We start from the raw sequence: 18,697 nt of genomic DNA, 5'->3' as shown, positions 1-18,697 counted from the left end.
TACAATGGCTCTTCCCACAGACACAAATTAAATTTGTTCCATGGAGGAATAGTGGCGGACGGAAAACAAGACAGGAAAATGAAAAAGTGAAATAAACAAACCAAAAAGGCTATATGGCCAGACGTGAAAAAGTATGTGTATACTGAACGCTGTGAAGCACAAACTGGAAGGAAACAGGACAAGGAATGTACGTGTGTTTGCTTGGCGAGGCCAAGATATGAAAAGAATTAGTAGCTGGACACATGTGACCAATGAGGGATAGGGAGAAAGAGTGGTAGAGGGAGAAAAGGGGGATGAAGTAGAATATAAGTGAGCAACGAGAGACAGGGAGAGATATAGTAGAAGGGGAGAGGCGAAGAACAGTAGAAGGAAGAATGAGAGGGGGAGATAGATGCAAAGATAGAAAGAGTACCATCAGAAAAATAAAGTTCAAAACTTACTTGCAAGGGTAACACGTGCGTTCGATCGTGTAATATAAATAGTATATGAGTATATGCATATATATGTACCTTCGTCTGCATGTATATATAGATGTATATCTGGGTACTTGACGTTGCAAAAAAACATGGACAAAAGGATAAACAAGGTACAGAAAACACAGACCACATAGAGAACATTTCCTTCATCAGCTGCCACCGTGTGTGTGTGTATATATATATATATATATATATGTATGTATATATATATGTATGTATATATGTGTATATATATATATATATATATATGTATGTGTATATAAAACACAAAAACGCACCCAGACACTCTCTCCCACTGGACAATGACACCAAAGATTCTTTTTGAAAAACAACATTCTTCAAAACAATGCCACCTGGTTTTGCCATTTCTTTAAAAGGCCAAGAATAAACTTAGCATTGAAAGAACTGACCAGCTGTAAACACAATTTTCTTCTTTTCTCTTTCCCATTGACACTCCTTTCAGATACACAGGCACACACACACACACACACGCACTCACACAGAGACACACACCAACACAAAAACACTCACACACACACACACACACACACTCTCTCTCTCTCTCTCACACTTTTCCCTCCATTCCTCACCCTCTCTTACTATCCTATATATCTCTCTCTCCACCCCTACACACTCAATAAAACTATAAAAAGAGATGGCATCAGAAGGTGAAATCAAAATTTGAAAATCCTACAAGACTAGGTGAAAAGCGCTTTATATGATTTAGAGAACATGTGACATATTAATAAAAATCTGTAAATGTACAACCATCCAGATTTCTGAGTACCTTAATTTTTTTCTATAATATAATTCCTGTACATCACCTCCAAACCTTCCAATACCCAGATGCCCTGTACCCAGATATGCATCTATATATACATGTAGATGTAGGTATGTACGTATATATGCATATACTCATTTATTATTTGTATTATATATATATATATATATATATATATATATATATATATGTATATACTGTTGTCTCTGGGGAGAGTCATTTTCTTTTTGTACCATATAATTTAACACAATTACTGGTAACATTTTAGGAAAATAAGAAATAAGTGGAAATTTTACTGGTGAGTGTGTTAAATTATATGACACGAAAAGAAAATTACTCTCCCCAGACACAACAGAATATGCTTCAACACACAAACTCACATAAAGAATCTTGCAAACCAAATCCCAAAACGAAATATATATATATATATATATATATATATACTTTATTTGTGGGTTAACAAGGCTACCAACAGTTTCATGTTAGCGAAATAAATAAATATGCAGCTCATTAGCCCCAGATTTTTGCTAGAAACTGCATTCACCATGGATTAATTGATTCTCTAATCATCCTATGTGGGAACGCTCGTGTATGTTCAAATTTATAAATATAAATACACATATATGTACACATACACATCCTTACAAAATATACATAGACACACACACCTACATTAGCATTGTGTGTTTTGTTCATGTTTTAATATGTGCACATAATTGTGAAATTTCACAGATTTTTTATGTCAGACATGGTCCATGGGATTGTTAATTCATATATATGCTTTTTTGTGAACCATGTGATATCATAAATGTGTACTATGCACGTATATCTGTATAGTAAGGGAATCTAGATAAGTTTGTGGGAGCATCTGTCTTTAATGCATAGTATACATATAATGCATAATGTGCATATAATTGCTGTCCAAAGAAAAACTTATCCATGTTGGAGGGGTGACAAAGTTTAGGGGTCATGCTTGACAGTTCAAAGTATGTATTGTTACCTGTGCATGCAAGGGGAGAAGATTTCATTCCTAATATTTAAAACATTCACAGTTGATCATGTGATATTTAATTTTTTTAACTAAATATTTAATTATTTATTTTGAAATCCCTTAGTCTTGTGTAATTTCATGTATTCTCATCCAAAATGGAGGCAATTTTCAACTGTACCAACATTCTCATGTGGTACACTTGAAAATTATAAAGAGATCTCTCTTCATATGAAATTATATGTAGCCTTGTTAACCCATAGATAAAGAATATTTATCCACCAATGTGATGTTGAACACTCATTCTCACTGTCCAGTATTAACATACATATATGGAACATCCATTTTTACATACTCACATGGATCAAACAGATTTTGTATAGCTGTATGCCATTTCTATCACAGTCCTCACCTATTTCCAAGTAAAGAAATATTTCACCTTGCCTAGATATTACATGGAAGATTGGAAACTAAGAACACCTCTTACATGCCAGTGACACAACTATTGCCCAATATCAAGGCAAGGAGATTGTAAAACAAACACATGAATTGGATCATTGGTATAACCACGATGTTCTGGTGACCTGATGAGCTAGCTTCCTTTATTTCCATTGATTTGTGATTATATAATTATATGAGCAAGTACCCAAAAGTAACCAGAAACAGTCTCTGTGGGACAAGCCTGTTGTAGTTAGGCTTCCACTGCTAGAAGCCACTTGATGCCACCCATAGGCATCAGTCTGCCAACCAGTGTCATCCAGTAAAGTCATACTGCCATTTGGTGCGTTTTGTTTTGCAGTGCTTCTCCCCTGTTTGTCAATTTTTGCGATGGTTGAAACAAAAGACCAGCATGCTTCAGTGAAATTCTGTTTTCTGTTGGGGTAAATAGCAACCAAAACAGTTGTCATGCTTCAAACAGTTTACAAGGATGCTGCCATGAGCAAAACACAAGCTTACAACTGGTTTTTACGCTTTAGGAATGGTCACTTGTCGCTTGAAGATCAACTTCATTCAGGATGACTGTCAACCACCTGAACAAATGAAAACATGCAAATTTATGAACTGATCTTGGGGGACTGTTGCCAAACAATTGATGAACTTGTTGGCATGACTAGTCCTGGAGCTCATGCTAACAAATTTTGTGTGAGGAATTGGGAATGAGCTGCAGCAAAACTTGTGGCTCACTTGCTCACAGAAGATCAAAAGCAGTCATGACTGAATGCGTGTCATGAACTGAAACAGTTGGAAGTTGATCTGGACCTTTTTTCGAAGGTCGTCACTGGTGACGAAAGCTATTATTATGGAATTTGCTGATGAAGGAAAAACGATAGAGATGTTAAAAGGTATCACTTCACAAGAGTTCGAGGACTGCATTGAACAGTAGGAAATTTGTCTAGACCAATGCACTTCTTCACATGGAGAATACTTTGGGGGCAATAGAAATGTAAACATGTAAAACTAAGTGAATAAAAAGTATTGCAAAATTCTGGTTTCTTTTGGGTACCCCCTCATATTGCATAATGCCAAACTTATATATTTATGTAAACATGTAAGCATAATTTGTACCCCACTGAAATTAATACTACATGAACAAGGTTGTAGAATGGTCATAATCTTAAGGATGTCATGTGGTTAAATATTTTCACCTCTCATACCTCTTGATGTTTATGGTTTATATATACACATATGTATCTATGTATGTTTTTGTGTATACATACTAGCTGCTTCCTCATATACGAGCAAAGCCATTGCTAGAAAAAATCACTGAAATGAGTCATAAATGATGCAGTGTGAGGCCCTTGTATGACTCTTGAGCCCAGCAAAAGATTTACACATTCTGTTGCATAATGCACAGCTATGCTGGCTGGCAGAAGGAACAGGTACCATAGTATGAACTCTTAAATTGCCTTTTCAATCCTCCAACTGAAAGGCACACCTTTCCACAGGTTGCATATTTTCTGTTGTGAACAATAGCCATATCACAATTTACACATGTACGTACCTACTTATTTACCTACCTACATACATATATATGATGGGCTTCTTCCAGTTTCCATTTACCAAATCTTTTCACAAGGCTTTGATTGACATTGGATTATAATAGAAGTCACTTGCTCATTACCTATCCATGTCAGTACATGTATGTGTGTGTATTATGTTCCATCTTTTATTTGTATTAGTCATTTGACTGTGGGTATATAATATAGCGGTTTTAGTTGAACAAATCAACCCCGGTACTTATATTTTGAAGCTTACTACTCATTCTATCAGGCACTTTTGCTGAACTGCTAAGTTACAAGGACATAAACAAACCAAGTGGTGATGAGGAGCAAACACAGTCACATAGGTATATATATATATGATGGGCTTCTTTAGCTTCCATTATCAAATCTAGTCACAATGTGGTTTCCGAAGTGCCCGCTCAACTGTTGACATGATCTTTGTCTCACATCTTCTCCAGGAGAAATGCCGTGAGCAAAACCACTCCTTTTACATGGTTTTTATAGACTTAACCACAGCCTTTGACACCATTGACCGTGATGTTTTGTGGGAAATCCTGACAAAAATTTGGCTGCCTACCAAATTTTCTTGCCATTCTGAAGGACTTCCACAACAGTGATCGGTAGAGTCATCTATAATGGCACCCAGTCTGACTTCTTCCTGGTTCAAGTCAGTGTCAAGCAAGGATGTGTACTTGCCCTGGTCATCTTCAACTTCTACATGGCAGCTATAGCCCTCCACGCCAGGCATTCATTCAAGCTGAAAGATGCAATAACTATCAGATACCGGCTGGATGGCAGTATTTTCAATCTGAGGTGCCTGAAGCAAAGATGCCATCTCAACACATGTTTGAGTTGCAATATACAGATAATACGGCACTTGTCAGCCATAGCTCTGCTGGCCTTCAAAGGCTCTTGGACCACATGTCAGATGCATACAGCCATGCTGGCCTAGTCATCAATATGGAAATCCTCCAACAGCCTTGTGCCCCTGACACCAACCCATTCTCCTTCCATGTTGAAGATGTGACAATTGTTAATGTAAACTAATTCATGTACCTTGGCTCAGTCCTCAACAACACTCTCAATCTGACAGATGATATTCAACGCTGTATTCATCTTGCCTCTGCTGCGTTGGGTCGGCTAAGTACTTGCGTCCTTCTCAACAAAAACATCAGAACAAGAGTGTCTGTCTATAATGCTGTTTGTGTCTCAATCCTGCTATATGGCTGTGAGTCTTGGGTGTCCTACTGGTGCCATATCAAGACGCTCGAACAGCTTCATATCTCTCGCCTTCAACAACTCCTTGGCTTACACTGGTGAAACAGGATCCCTCATGCTGAGATATGTGGCTGAACAAACAGCCAGCCATTGGAGGTAACAATCACTAACCACCAACTCAGATGGGCATGGCATGTCTGGCCTGCCTTGTTATGTACAGTCAACTTGAAGATGGAAGATGCTCTGTCAGTGGCCAGCACAAGTGCTTTAAAGATCACCTGAAGGCAATGTTGAAAAAGTGTCATATCATTCCTGACAGTCTCGAATCAGTGGTTGCAGATTGCACTAGCTGGCACAATGCTTACAAGACTGGCACCACCAAACTCCAAGAAGATCTACTGCAGAGTGAAGTGGCACGCTATGCCTGGCGGTACGTGCAGAACCTTGGAAGTCAACAGCAGCAAGGATTTACTTGCTCCACCTGCAGATGTATCTGTCTCTCCAGAATCGGACTTTATAGTCATCAGAGATCACATAACTACAAATGATGTCTGGGAAAAGTACTCATTGCTTCGCGATGTTCACGAAATAATGATGATAATGATATGTTGGGCTTCTTTAGTCTCCATTATCAAATCTAGTCACAAAGCTTTAGTTAGAGTGGGGCTATAGTAGAAGATACTTACCCAAAGTGTCATGCAGTGGACTGAACCTAGACCCATGTGGTTGAGCAGCAAATTTCTTACCACATTGCCACACACACACATATGAGGTCTAATTAAAAAGTATTAGGGTTGGTGCTATAAAAAGAAAACTACAACACTTATCATGTTGGCATTTAATCTCTTTCACAGTAGTCCCCTTCTAAAGCCACACAGTTTATCCAGCACTGTTTCCATTGATTGAAGCATTCCTGGAACTCCTTTTTTGAGATAGTGAGCAGCTGTCTTGTCACATTCTTTCTTTTAAGTGGGATTTAATTTTTGTCTTTGTTTCAGAGTCATAGCTATAGACCCATGATTCATTATCTGATATGACCATTTTCAGAACGTTTTTGACTTCATCACCGCAAACAAGGAAATTCTGCACAGCTGAAACCCAGTCTTCTTGAGATAATCGCACTCTTCACACTTTACGTCCAAGCACTGCTATAAACATTGTAAGTGAGTGAGAATGTTATAACTTTATGTGCATGTGTAATAGAGTTCAAGGTCAATCTGTGCCAAGCAGCTTCAGTCTGTGTACTTTAGCTCTGTTACCATAGCAACAGTCCTGATACTTTTTGATCAGGCCTTGCATACATACACACATACGCATATTTATATATACATCTATGCAGGTGCATACATTTACATACATGTGTGTGAATGTGTTAGCCTTTCCTCGGAAGGATTAGTATCAAGAAAACCAAGCATGGAAAAACAGACTAAAATGAAAGAATAAATAAATATATATATATATATATATCTATATAAGGTTGAGTAAAAAGTAAGCAACGTTTTGAACCATGAAGAATTTGTACCAGATTTTTGCTGAGTTTTGAATTTCTTTTTGAACATTTTTTTGCAATTGTCTGATAATACAGGCATAGACTTGCCCAAATGAATCACTAAATTAACATTGATATTTTTTTCACTGTTGTTACAATCATCTGAAATGGAACTGTCAAAGTGCAATATTCGAGCAATTTTGCTATTCAACTTCAAAAAAGGATGGAAAGTAGCTGAAACTGCTCGCGATATCAACAAAATGTTTGGTGAGGAAGTGACCAGTGAGCGGTCAGCTTGAAAATGTTTTAAACAATTTTGCAGTGGAGACCTGAGCCTTGAAAATCGTGAGCATAGTGGGCACCCATCTGTCATGGATGACAGTCAATTAAAGACTGTCATTAAGAAAGATCCACATAAAACCACTCGAGAATTGGCAAAAGAACTTCAAGTTAGCCAGAAAACTGCATGCGATCAGAAAATCAAAGAATCTCAACAAATGGGTGCCACATGATCAAAAAATGTGCAGATATGAAATTTGCTCATTGCTTCTTCTCCATAACCAAACCGATCCATTTCTTGACCGTAAAGTTGATTCTGTGCAATAATAAAAAACATTCTTCACACTGGTTGGCCCAAAATGAAGCACTGAAAACCTTCCCTAAAGCTGAGCTCTTCAAAAAGAAGGTTATGGTGACTGTTTGGTGGTGTACTGCTGGACTCATCCACCAAAACTTCTTAAAACCCAGAAAAACCATTACTGCAGAAATATAGTGCCATGAAATTGCCAAAATGAACAAAAAACTGCTCCAGAAGTTGAGGGAACTTGGCTATGAAGTTCTTCCCAACCTAGCTTATTCCCCTGACCTTCCTCCTACTGACTACCACTTTTTCAAGCACCTTGAAGGTTTCTTGCAAGGGAAGGAGTTCAAAAACCAAACCGATGCTGAAAGAGCATTCAAAGAGTTCATTAGCTCCAGAACTCCAGATTTTTATGTTACCGGAATAAACAAACTTGTAACTTGTTGGCAAAAATGTGTTGAGGGTAATGGTACTTGCTTTGATGAATAAAATTTCTGCATTGTTGAAATATATTGTGATGAATTTCATGTTTCAAAACGTTGCTTACTTTTTACTCAGCGTGATGTGTGTGTGTGTCTTGTTATGGAGGGTCATTATGCTAATAATGATAACACACACATGAAGTATATTTACATCTGATACATATATATAGTTTATGTTATATCGTCATCATCATCATTTAACAACTGCTTTCTATGCTGGCATGGGTTAGACGGTTTGACTGAAGATAGCAAGCCAGGAGGCTGCACCAGGCTCCAATCTGATCTGGCAATGTTTCTACAGCTGGATGCCCTTCCTAATGCCAACCACTCCAAGGGTGTAGTGGGTGTTTTTTACGTGCCACTGGCATGGGGGCCTGTAAGGTGGCACTGGCATCGACCATGCTCGAATGGTACTTTTTACGTGTCAGTTAGGCAGCACTTCCATCGGCCAACTCAATAGGTCTTCTCAAGCTCAACGTTCAAAGGTCTTGCTTCACCACCTCATCCCATGTCTTCCTGGGTTTACCTCTTCCACAGGTTCCCTCCACTGTTAAGGTGTGACACTTCTTCATGCAGCTTTCCTCACCCATATGCAACACATGACCATACCAGTGTAGTCGTTTCTCTTGCACACCACATCTGATGATGCTTATGTCCAACTTTTCTCTCAGGGCACTACACTCTGTCTGTGTGCACACTGACATTACACTTCCAGCAGAGCATACTAGCTTAATTTCTTTCAAGCCTACACATGTCCTCAGCATTCACAACCCATGTTTCGCTGCCTTGTAGCATACCTGTTCTTACACGGGCATTATACTGTGTACCTTTCACTCTGAGTGAGAGGCCCTTTGTTACCAGCAGAAATAGGAGGTCTCTGAACTTTGTCTAGGCTATTCTTATTCTAGCAGCTACACTCTCAGAGGATCCACCCCAGCTACTGACTTGGTCACCTAGGTAACGGAACTACTTCTAGTTTTTACTCCTGGCATGTGGTGGAATCTGTTTTCTGTACATCTTCAGTGTTTATTGCACCTGTGCATCTGCCACACAGAAAAACTATCTTCCCAGTTGACCTTTGATATTGCTGAATCTCTTATGTGTCCAAAGCTTACATCAAGTACATCTTATTGAGTTTCTACCTCCACCTTTTCTACAGATCGAGCAGGGCCATCTACCTGAAGGGATTTGTGATTTGTCTGCCTTCCTACTTAGGAAGGCTTTTGTTTTTGCTAGATTGAATCTAAGGCCCTTCGATTCCAGACCTTACTTTCACACCTGCAACTTCTTCCCTGGTTCTGGTAGTGACTCAGCTATTAGAGCAAGGTCATCTGTTATTGCCTGGTGGACTATGATGGATAAGAGGGAGCCAAGGACTGATCCTTGGTGAACCCCTACTTCTAACCGGAATTCTTCACTATACTCGTTGCCAACCCCCACCTTACTGACAGCATCCCTGTACATGGCTTGTACAGCTCTCACCAACTACTCATCTATCCCTAGTTTCTGCATTGACCACCAGGCAAGAGATCGAGGGACCATGTCAAAGGCTTTCTCCATGTAAACGAAAGCCCAGTGCAGAGGTTTATCTTTGGCTAGGAATTTCTCTTGCAGCTGTCTAACCAGAAATATAGCAATAGTGGTGCTTCTCCCTCACACAAACCCAAACTGCATCTCGTCTAAACTAACTCTCTCCCTAATTAGTTGGGCTATGACTCTCTCTGTGTCTTTCATCACCTGATCCAACAATTTGATACCTCTGTAGTTATTCCTATCCTACATGTTACCTTTACCTTTGTAGCAGTTGACTATGGTGCTGCTACACCAGTCATTGGGTATGACTCCTTCATGTATCATCTGGTTGACTATACAGGTGACTAGACTATATCCTACAAAGCCAAATATTTTAAGCATCTCAGCAGTGATTTCTGATGAGCCGGGGGCTTTCCCTGTCTTCGTACCCTTAATTGCTTTATCTACCAAAGTACTGTAAATTCAAATAGCTGGTACCTTGGTTAGGTCAACAGTTGGCAGACTGTCTTTCTCCCACTTGTTCTCTACATTTAACAACCTTTCATAGTGGCGTCTCCAAATCTCTCTCTTTACAGTATCATTAAATGCAAGTGAGCTATCATCCATGCAGAAAGTGTCCATCTCTCCTATGATAACACGATTCTCTCTCACACACTGTCTTGCAATATGAAATACTGGTCCTCATGAGGCAGAACATTAGCAAATATTTTTTCATCTGCTTCCCCTCTAGCTAGATATTTTGAAATGAGCTTAATATTTAATTTCATATATTTATATGTGTGAGATTGTTAAAGTGAATATTATTTATGATAAAAATTTGCATGGCAACTTCAGGGTAAAACCTCTCACTATAGTTTACCTGCATTTGGCATCTCTGACTGTCATTCACTCCCACTCCGTTTGTTGTTTTAGTTTCCCTCTACCAGTGTGACTGACAGGACACACATTGCATTTTATTGTACAAAAGATGATGAACATATTTTTTAAGTTTCTATTTTGAAGCATTGTTCTGCTGCAAATTCAGAAGCATCAACAGTGGGGGATTGCAAGAACAGACTCAACTTATGCCTGCAAATTTTGGTATAAAATGTCATATTCAATCAACACCAAATATTTTTCAATTTCTTTTAATTTAGAAACACTATTTCATTGAATCTTTTCTATAAGGCAATATGATGGGTTTTCATCCTATTGTTTGTAATATTCATTTCAAAGAAATCTGTAGAAAATATAAGGACACAACACAATGTTTGATCCAGGAATCAGACCCATGACCATATGGTTGTGAGCTCCAATCTAAAGCCAGTTGCCTTACACACCAACTATTTAGAATTACTATTGCTGTGTAGTTAAGAAGTTTGCTTTCCAGCCACATGGTCTCCGGTTCAGTCTGTCTGCATGGTACTTTGGGAAAGTATCTTCTACAATCCTAGGCTGACCAAAGCTTTGTGAATAGATTTGGTAGGCAGAAATTGAGAGAAGCCTATAGTATATATATGTGTGTGTATGCGTTTGTATCACCTTGTCTATGTATTGCATGATAGTTGCACAAGAATTGTTGCCATACAAGCAGTGTCGTTCATTTCTAATCCTCTGTGAAAACATCTAGTCATGGGAAATATTACCTTGCTCGGGAAATAAGTAAGAGTTGGTAACAGGAAGAGCATTTTCACATAAAAAAATTTGCCAAATTCTGTCTGACCTGTGCAAGCATGGAAAAGTGGATATTAAAATGTTGATAATGATAGCACTTACAGTTACTGAAACCTTTTGCTAAGGTATTCTCAATTCACTTGTCCATTACATTGCCTATATTTTGTCCTAGTCCCCCCTCCCCCACTAAGTCACTGTCCTAACATTTCTAGTTCTTTTTCTCCAGAACATCATTCTGGAATTTCTTCTCTGCTCATGTCTTTCCTTCAGTCATCAGTTTGCAAAAGTTCATGAGGAACAGTAATCACATCAATCTCGTGTGCACAAACCCTTTCTCTAGAGCAGCAAAAGAAACTGTTAAACTATTCAACATGGTAATGAGTAGTATTCTGGGAAGGACATTTCTATCTAGAAGTTTGTTGTTGATATATATTGTCAGTTAATTCTCCTCAAATTTAATGATATATAGATGAAGGAATATGTGATCGTAATCCATACTTCTCACATGATCTGTAAATTACTGATATAGTGTTTTCTTTGAATGTTATATAGTACTACAGAATATCTATAGATATATATAGATGCTATACTGTATTACAGAATATATCTAAAGATTCATAAGATATACAATACAACATTCAAGATGCTAAACGAGGTTGACTAATAGAAATGCTGTAATCTAAATTGGAGTTACATCAAAATTATCTATATTCTGACCATACCAATATAAATGTGATCTAGCATTGAGCTTTAGCAACAGATGAATGATATTTAATTAAAAATAAGATGGAGGCAGGCGCTTGTTGCCACTTGTTAGAGAAAGTAGTTATTGTTTTAAAAGTAATGGCATTGATTTCTAATATATCTCCATCAGTTATTAATCTGACTACAACTGCAGAAGTAGAATTAAATGTTCACTCATTCACAGTTTGGTATTCTATAAAATCTCTCTTACCTTTCTTTAGGGCACTAACACATTTTATGTTTGTATGAACTAACCCTAACCCTAACCCTAACCCTTACAATCAAGTCTGTTGTTTTCATAGTCCTTTACAAAATAGTGACTGTTTTAGATAGAAGTGAAATTCACTCTTTACATTTAGCAACAGATACTTGTTAAATATTCAATAAAGAGTTAATAGGACTTACTATTAGCTGGCAGGAAATGTCATTACTGCTTAAAAGTAATGATATTCATTTCTGTTACATTCCCATTAGTATGGTAGTGTTAGTTCTCTGATTCAAGATAGTTGCTTCATTAGCAGCATCTGCCACTACCAGCAGAACCACCATCACAATATATGAGGCAACAAAGGAAACCTTACATCATTGTTCAGTCTGGTAGAAATAACAGAAAAATTCCCTTATCACATCCTCCTATCATTAAATAAGGAAAGGATACATAAGCTGGAACATGCATTTTTAGCAACAGGTGTAGGCATGACTGTATGCTTTAGAAAGAAGTTCAGTTTATAACACTTACTTTTGATTTTCATTTCACTTCATGTCACCTTGGGGCTTGTGTCTTCAGCTATTACTTCAATTTGACCAATGCTTTACAAGTGAAATTTGGTAAGCAGAAACTGCATGATATGTAATAAATATGTGTATCCATGTGTGTTTCTCCATGTCTTCACATTGGCACTGCTTTGATAGAGGTGATGTTCATGTCATTGCATCTTGGTGATTTAACATTAAAATGGCCAATGGAATGAAGTAAGGTTTGTGTCAAGGTAATGTAAGCAATAATGATGATGAACTACTGCTGCAAATTTTGCATGTATAAATGTTGGCTTAGAAATGGAATCACTAAATGTATATGGTATTGGACTACTAACTCATAAATTTTGAGTTCAGATTCATTGCAAGCACACATCTAGTTTCACACAACTATCAACAATTGGCACTAGATCACAAGTTTAGAAATAGTTATCTGTGACAAACAGGTAAATAAAATATATTTCTCTGATCCACATAAAGTCATGGAGGTTCTTAGCACTGGTTCATAAAATCCATCAGTGCTTAAGAAATATTTACATCCAGCTAGTCTGTCCCTACTGATACCAGCCCACAACCTCCACCTTGTTGTTGATGTCGTAAACATTGGTGATGCTCATCTCCAAAATAGACCTAACCATTTTCCCAACTGCCAGGTTCATCAAGGGTCACCCTGGTTTCGTCAGTGAACAGAACACAACTCCTGTCTAACGTCATGTACTTTTGGGCCCATTGAAGCCTCAAACTCCTGTGGTGGGACGTTAAAGGAGGCAGTTTCAGGGGTTCTCGCATGGAAGCCATGGTCCCAAGGATGCGATTTCTGGTGGGTTTTGGTACATGAGGAAGTGAAAGTGGAAGCAGTGAAAATGGCTTTGCTTGTTTGTCCAGGTTTCCCACATAACTTGCAGCCAATATTCCTTAAATCCCTAGTTGTTACAGTCTTGGAGGTCTCACAATCAGATCATTTCTTCCTTGGTGTTCATGTGGCTAAATAATTCATTATGTCAATAAATGATATAATATTATTATGGCTTTCTGTTAAATATATACTCAATGTATGCTTAATATTTATGAGTACCCTTCATTTTCTGAAAACAAAATGTTTAGATGGGCTATTTTCATTCAAAAGCTAGTAGTGTGTTCACCCCAAAACTGAAGAATCTGAAATAAAAAGAAAGGACGTTACACAGAATAATGAAAACACAATGGTGTTGCCATAGTGTGGGAAAACCAGCTGGGAAAAGTTTTATCAAAATTGATTCACAGAAAATTGAGAAATCCTAAATCTCACTCCTAAGCTATTAGCGTGGTTCAGGGAGTATTGTTATTCCAAGTTTTTTTTTCTCTGCTTGACGGCAGTTTGTCGAATATGGATTTAATCTTTCTTGCAAACATTAGTTCAGCTGAGGATTTACCTGATGGTGTGTTTGGGTTTTGAGTAACTATATACCCTTAGAAATTTTATTAATGCCAGGTCATCAATCCTTCCATTGTTTGCTTTTCTTAGTGCCCTCTTGAATGTGTCCACAAACCGTTCTGCCTGACCATTTAACTGTGGGTAATATAGTGGCATGGTTATATGATCAATTTGGAACATCTGGCAGAAATCTCTAAATTGAGATCCTGTAAACTGTGTTCCATTATCAGACACAATGGTATCCGGTATACCATATCAAGCAAATATCTCATGGAAGAAATCAATTATTGCAGAGGATGTAGGATGTCTACATTTACATACTTCTGGCCATTTTGTGTAGCTATCCACTACTACAAGAAAATAGCTTCCATATAGTGGGCCTTTGAAGTCTATGTGAAGCCAGGACTATGGTGTCTCAGTCTTTGGCCACAGTTAATATCTTACAGTAGGTGATTTCATTGTCAGAGCATAGCCTCTGCAGGATCTTACAAGAATTTTGATATCTTTATCTGTCTTTGGCCAATGCACATAGCTTCTCATAAGTGCTTCCATGCGTGACATTCCTGGATGTCCAACATGAACATTTTTCAGAATTCTTTTTTGTTGTGTAAATGGTACTACAATCCTCTGTGTGTGCATTAGAATGTTGTTGCATACAGAATATGAGTTTGAATTTAAATTTTCAGTCTGGCGTGTATTTACTTTAAAGTCATCTTTCAATGTTTTGGCTTTAATTTCTTCTAGGGTTAAAGGCAATTCACTAATCACGTTATGCAAAATGCTTTTTATCTCCGTTTCAGCTCTTAAGAATGCAAATACACTTTCTTCGAATGGTTCAACATTTTCCGGTATTAACCTAGACAACTTGTCTGCATGACTTAACATTTTTGAGGAGAGGTAGTCCATTTTGAAATTGCAGTTCAACAAAATGGTTCCCCATCTCTGCAATCTATTGGTTGTGTGTGCTGGGATGCCCTTCATAGAGCCAAATATAGTCAATAAGGGGCAATGATCAGTTTGCTGACAAAACCTTCTGCCATGGATGAATTTATGGAACTTTTTTACAGCATAAATACTTGCCAAAGCTTCTTTCTCAATCTGGCTATAATTCCTCTCAATGGGCAAAAGTATATGTGATGTATGTGCTACAGGTTTTGTATTACCATCATCATACTTATGCAAAATTACTGCACCAGTAACATATTCACTAACATCTGAAGCTACTATAATTTCCTTTTTCATATCATAGTGTGCTAAAGATAGCTCGGAAGTTAGTATATCTTTTAATTGCTTGAAGGCTCCTTGGCATTTTTATGTCCCATTTCATTCCTTTCTTTAGCAGGTAATTTAATGGTGCACACAAGTTATGAATATTCAGGATGTAATTTTGGTAATAATTCACCAAACCCCAAAACACTTGTAATCAGAGCTGTGGAGTCGGAGTTGTAAACAGTTAAGGGGTAACTGGAGTCAGAGTTGTTAAAACTATACCAACTCTGATTCTGACTCACAGTGTCTTTATTCGTTATAACCAGTTATAACATATAGGCCTACTCAGAGTACATGCATATGCATATGCTTTATGAGGTATGTAGACCACAATCACTTAATTACATAAAGAGGAGTTGGAGGTGCCAATAGTACAGGAGTCGGAGTCAAAGTTTTTTGTTTCGACTCCACAGCCCTGCTTGTAATGTCACCATGTTCTTTCACGGGGACATATTTTTAATTGCTGATGCCCTGGTAGGATCCAGACTCCAACCCATTCTATCTATGATTTTCCCCAAATATCTAATTTTAGGCAAAAAGAAATCACACTTACCTCTGCTCAGGGTGAACCTGTATTCACTTAGTTTTTTAAATGTCTTTTTCACATGTTGTGCATGCTAACATCTTGATCCACTCTTAATCAATATGTCATCGAGATACGCAATTGTGAATTCACAGTTTGCTAACTTTGCATCCATAATTTGTTGGAAGATCACCAGTGTGACTTTTAAGCCAAATGATAACCTGTTGTATTTATACAGTCCTTTATGCGTGTTAATTGTTAGGTATTTAGAGCATTCATGATCTACTCTAATTTGTAGATATGCATCAGAGAGATCCAATTTAGAAAATATCTTGCCACTATCTAATTTCGCAAATATGTCTTCTGGAGTAGGTAGCGGATAGTTGAACATTTTAAGACATTTGTTTAACCCAGTGAAAAAATCAGCACACAATCTGATTTTATTCTTTTTCTTAACATACACAGTTGATGATGCCCATTTAGAATATGCCAATTTTTGGATAACTCCAATTTTTTCTAGTCTCTCTAAGTTTATCTGGTCTAACACAGTGTATGGCACATTTCTTTTTGGTTTAAAAATTGGTATTGCATTCTTTTTTATCTCAAATTTTGCTTTTGTTTTCAAACATGCACCTAGTTCGTCTGAAAATACATCTGGGAATACTTTCTTTAATTCTTTTTGCAATTTGTCCAAGTCTGTGTTAGAACTTGTGCCTGTGCCTATTACATTTTTGCAATAGTGGTTAATGGGTAAATCACAGAGATCGAATTTCTCTATCCAATTCGTTCCAAATAGATTATTAAAATTATTTAGCTCAAAAGCCTTTGCTTTTATCTTTCTAACTTGGAAAGTCACATTGTAATTGAATTCACCTCTAAACAATAATTTTCTTCCCAAAACATCTCTTGCAGCTTTTGTAGTTTTACTTAGTACTGGTTTATCTAAAACATTCATGTTTTGCCATTTAATATAATTATATCATTTCCAGTATCGAGCTGTAATCTGACGTTAGTTCCATTTATTTTTATGTTTACAAACTTTCTGTGTTTTGTTATCCTTATCATTTCCAGATGCATCATATACATTTTTATTGTTTCCTGTATGCATCAATTTTGGATTCTTTCTCTATTTTTGTACGACAATGAGAACTTTTGAGACCTTGAAAACCAAATTTGAAACGATTTTGAACAGACAGTCATACTGGTCATGTATTTGACTGCATTTCGTACATGGATCCACTTTACACTTTCTAGTGCTTTCCTTTGGCCTTATAGCTTGTATGTTTGAGATATCGTATTCCTGTTTTCTCTCATTGTTGTGTTTAAGATTTATTATCTGTTGGCAGTCTTCTAATATCTGTTTAAGAATAATATCCTGGTTCTGTTCTAGCTTAGTCAATATCCTTGTATGAATTTCTGAATCCTGTTGTGCTGTTTGTCCTTGAACAAATAACAGACATATCTGTTGTCTGTTCATTTTGTTTGAACTTTTCACACTCACGGTTTATGTTATGAAGTTATCCTCTATGTTTTTTGTCCACTAAAAGTTTTTGATTGTGTGCTTATTGCATCTTCAAATTGTAATTTTCCTGGATTTTGGGGTAGTATATAATTAATATACTTTTTTGTGAGATGCAGCATTTCGGAGTAGTTATCTCCTTTTTGGTCACAGACACTGGGTGGAGGGTGCTGCAAACTGATGAAAAAGAGTGATTCTCTTATACAATTTCAATCATCGTATGATGACTGATAATGTTATGCAGCAGTTCACTGTAAGTAAATTACTAAGTAGAAGTGTTAAGCAGTGATATGCGTAAATGCTATGTTACTATCAGTTCAAATAGGCTTGTGGCACATTTGGACTAATAAACAAGCCATTCACTGTGTTTTGTCATGCTGCATCTCACAGTCTGGAAAGAGGGCGCTGCAAACTGGTCCCCGTGTATTTACACTATTGTCAACAGTGAGAAGTTTTCTCCATGACAAAACACAGTGAATGGCTTGTTTATTAGTCTAAACATGCCACAAGCATATTTGAACTGGTAGTAACATAGCATCCTACTTAAGAATAGTATTTATCACATCGTGCTCGAATTGTAATATGATACTTAGTTTCAACAATACTGCCCATCAACTTGAAAAATATTTATGGCAAAATTTCTACCCTATTTAAACTATTACTGACTGATTCAAATTGACAGGGAAGGTGTATAGAAGAAAACAGGATGAATTAATGAGAATTCAAATGGAAAAGGTTGTATTTTTTTATCTATTATTTTCCCTAACAAATAAATGTTGAAAATCAAAATAATTGTAATCTGATTAAAAAAAAATTAAGGCAAAAAAATAAATTAAAAAGTAATGAAAAAATATTTATAAAAAACCGGTAGAACCTGATTTGCTCTTCTACCTTTTTAGGCGCAGGAGTGGCTGTGTGGTAAGAAGCTTGCTTCCCAACCACATAGTTCCCGGTTCTGTCCTACTGCGTGGCAACTTGGGCAAGTGTCTTCTACTATAGACTTGGGCCAACCAAAGCCTTGTGAGTGGATTTGGTAGACAGAAACAGAAAGAATCCTGTCATATATATATATATATATATATATATATGCATATATATACATATACATATCATGGAACCGTGGAAGAGGTAGGCCCAGGAAGACCTGGGCTGAGGTGGTGAGGCAAGACCTTCGTACATTGGGCCTCACCGAGGCGATGACTACGGACCGAGACCTTTGGAAATGGGCTGTGCGTGAGAAGACCCGGCAAGCCAAGTAAGATCGTTGCC

General features: G+C 37.3%; 2 protein-coding genes across 2 annotated transcripts in view; one reads left to right on the top strand and one right to left on the bottom strand.

The window, feature by feature from the left end:
• The window catches only part of LOC106869968 (pre-mRNA-splicing regulator WTAP), a 245,984-nt gene that overhangs the window by 22,213 nt on the left and 205,074 nt on the right, over positions 1-18,697 (top strand). The gene's annotated exons all lie outside the window — the stretch shown is intronic.
• Positions 16,004-16,864, bottom strand: LOC106869967 (uncharacterized protein K02A2.6-like). The gene has a single exon (XM_014915913.1). The coding sequence runs from the start codon at positions 16,862-16,864 to the stop codon at positions 16,004-16,006; it is 861 nt and encodes a 286-aa protein (XP_014771399.1).

Source organism: Octopus bimaculoides, chromosome 19 (assembly GCF_001194135.2).
Source record: "Octopus bimaculoides isolate UCB-OBI-ISO-001 chromosome 19, ASM119413v2, whole genome shotgun sequence".
NCBI lineage: Eukaryota > Metazoa > Mollusca > Cephalopoda > Octopoda > Octopodidae > Octopus > Octopus bimaculoides.
This window is presented reverse-complemented; position numbering and strand designations above follow the sequence as displayed.

Excerpts from the sequence above, each read along its gene's own strand:
- LOC106869967 (XM_014915913.1), bottom strand. The coding sequence starts at position 16,864 with ATGAATGTTTTAGATAAACCAGTACTAAGTAAAACTACAAAAGCTGCA.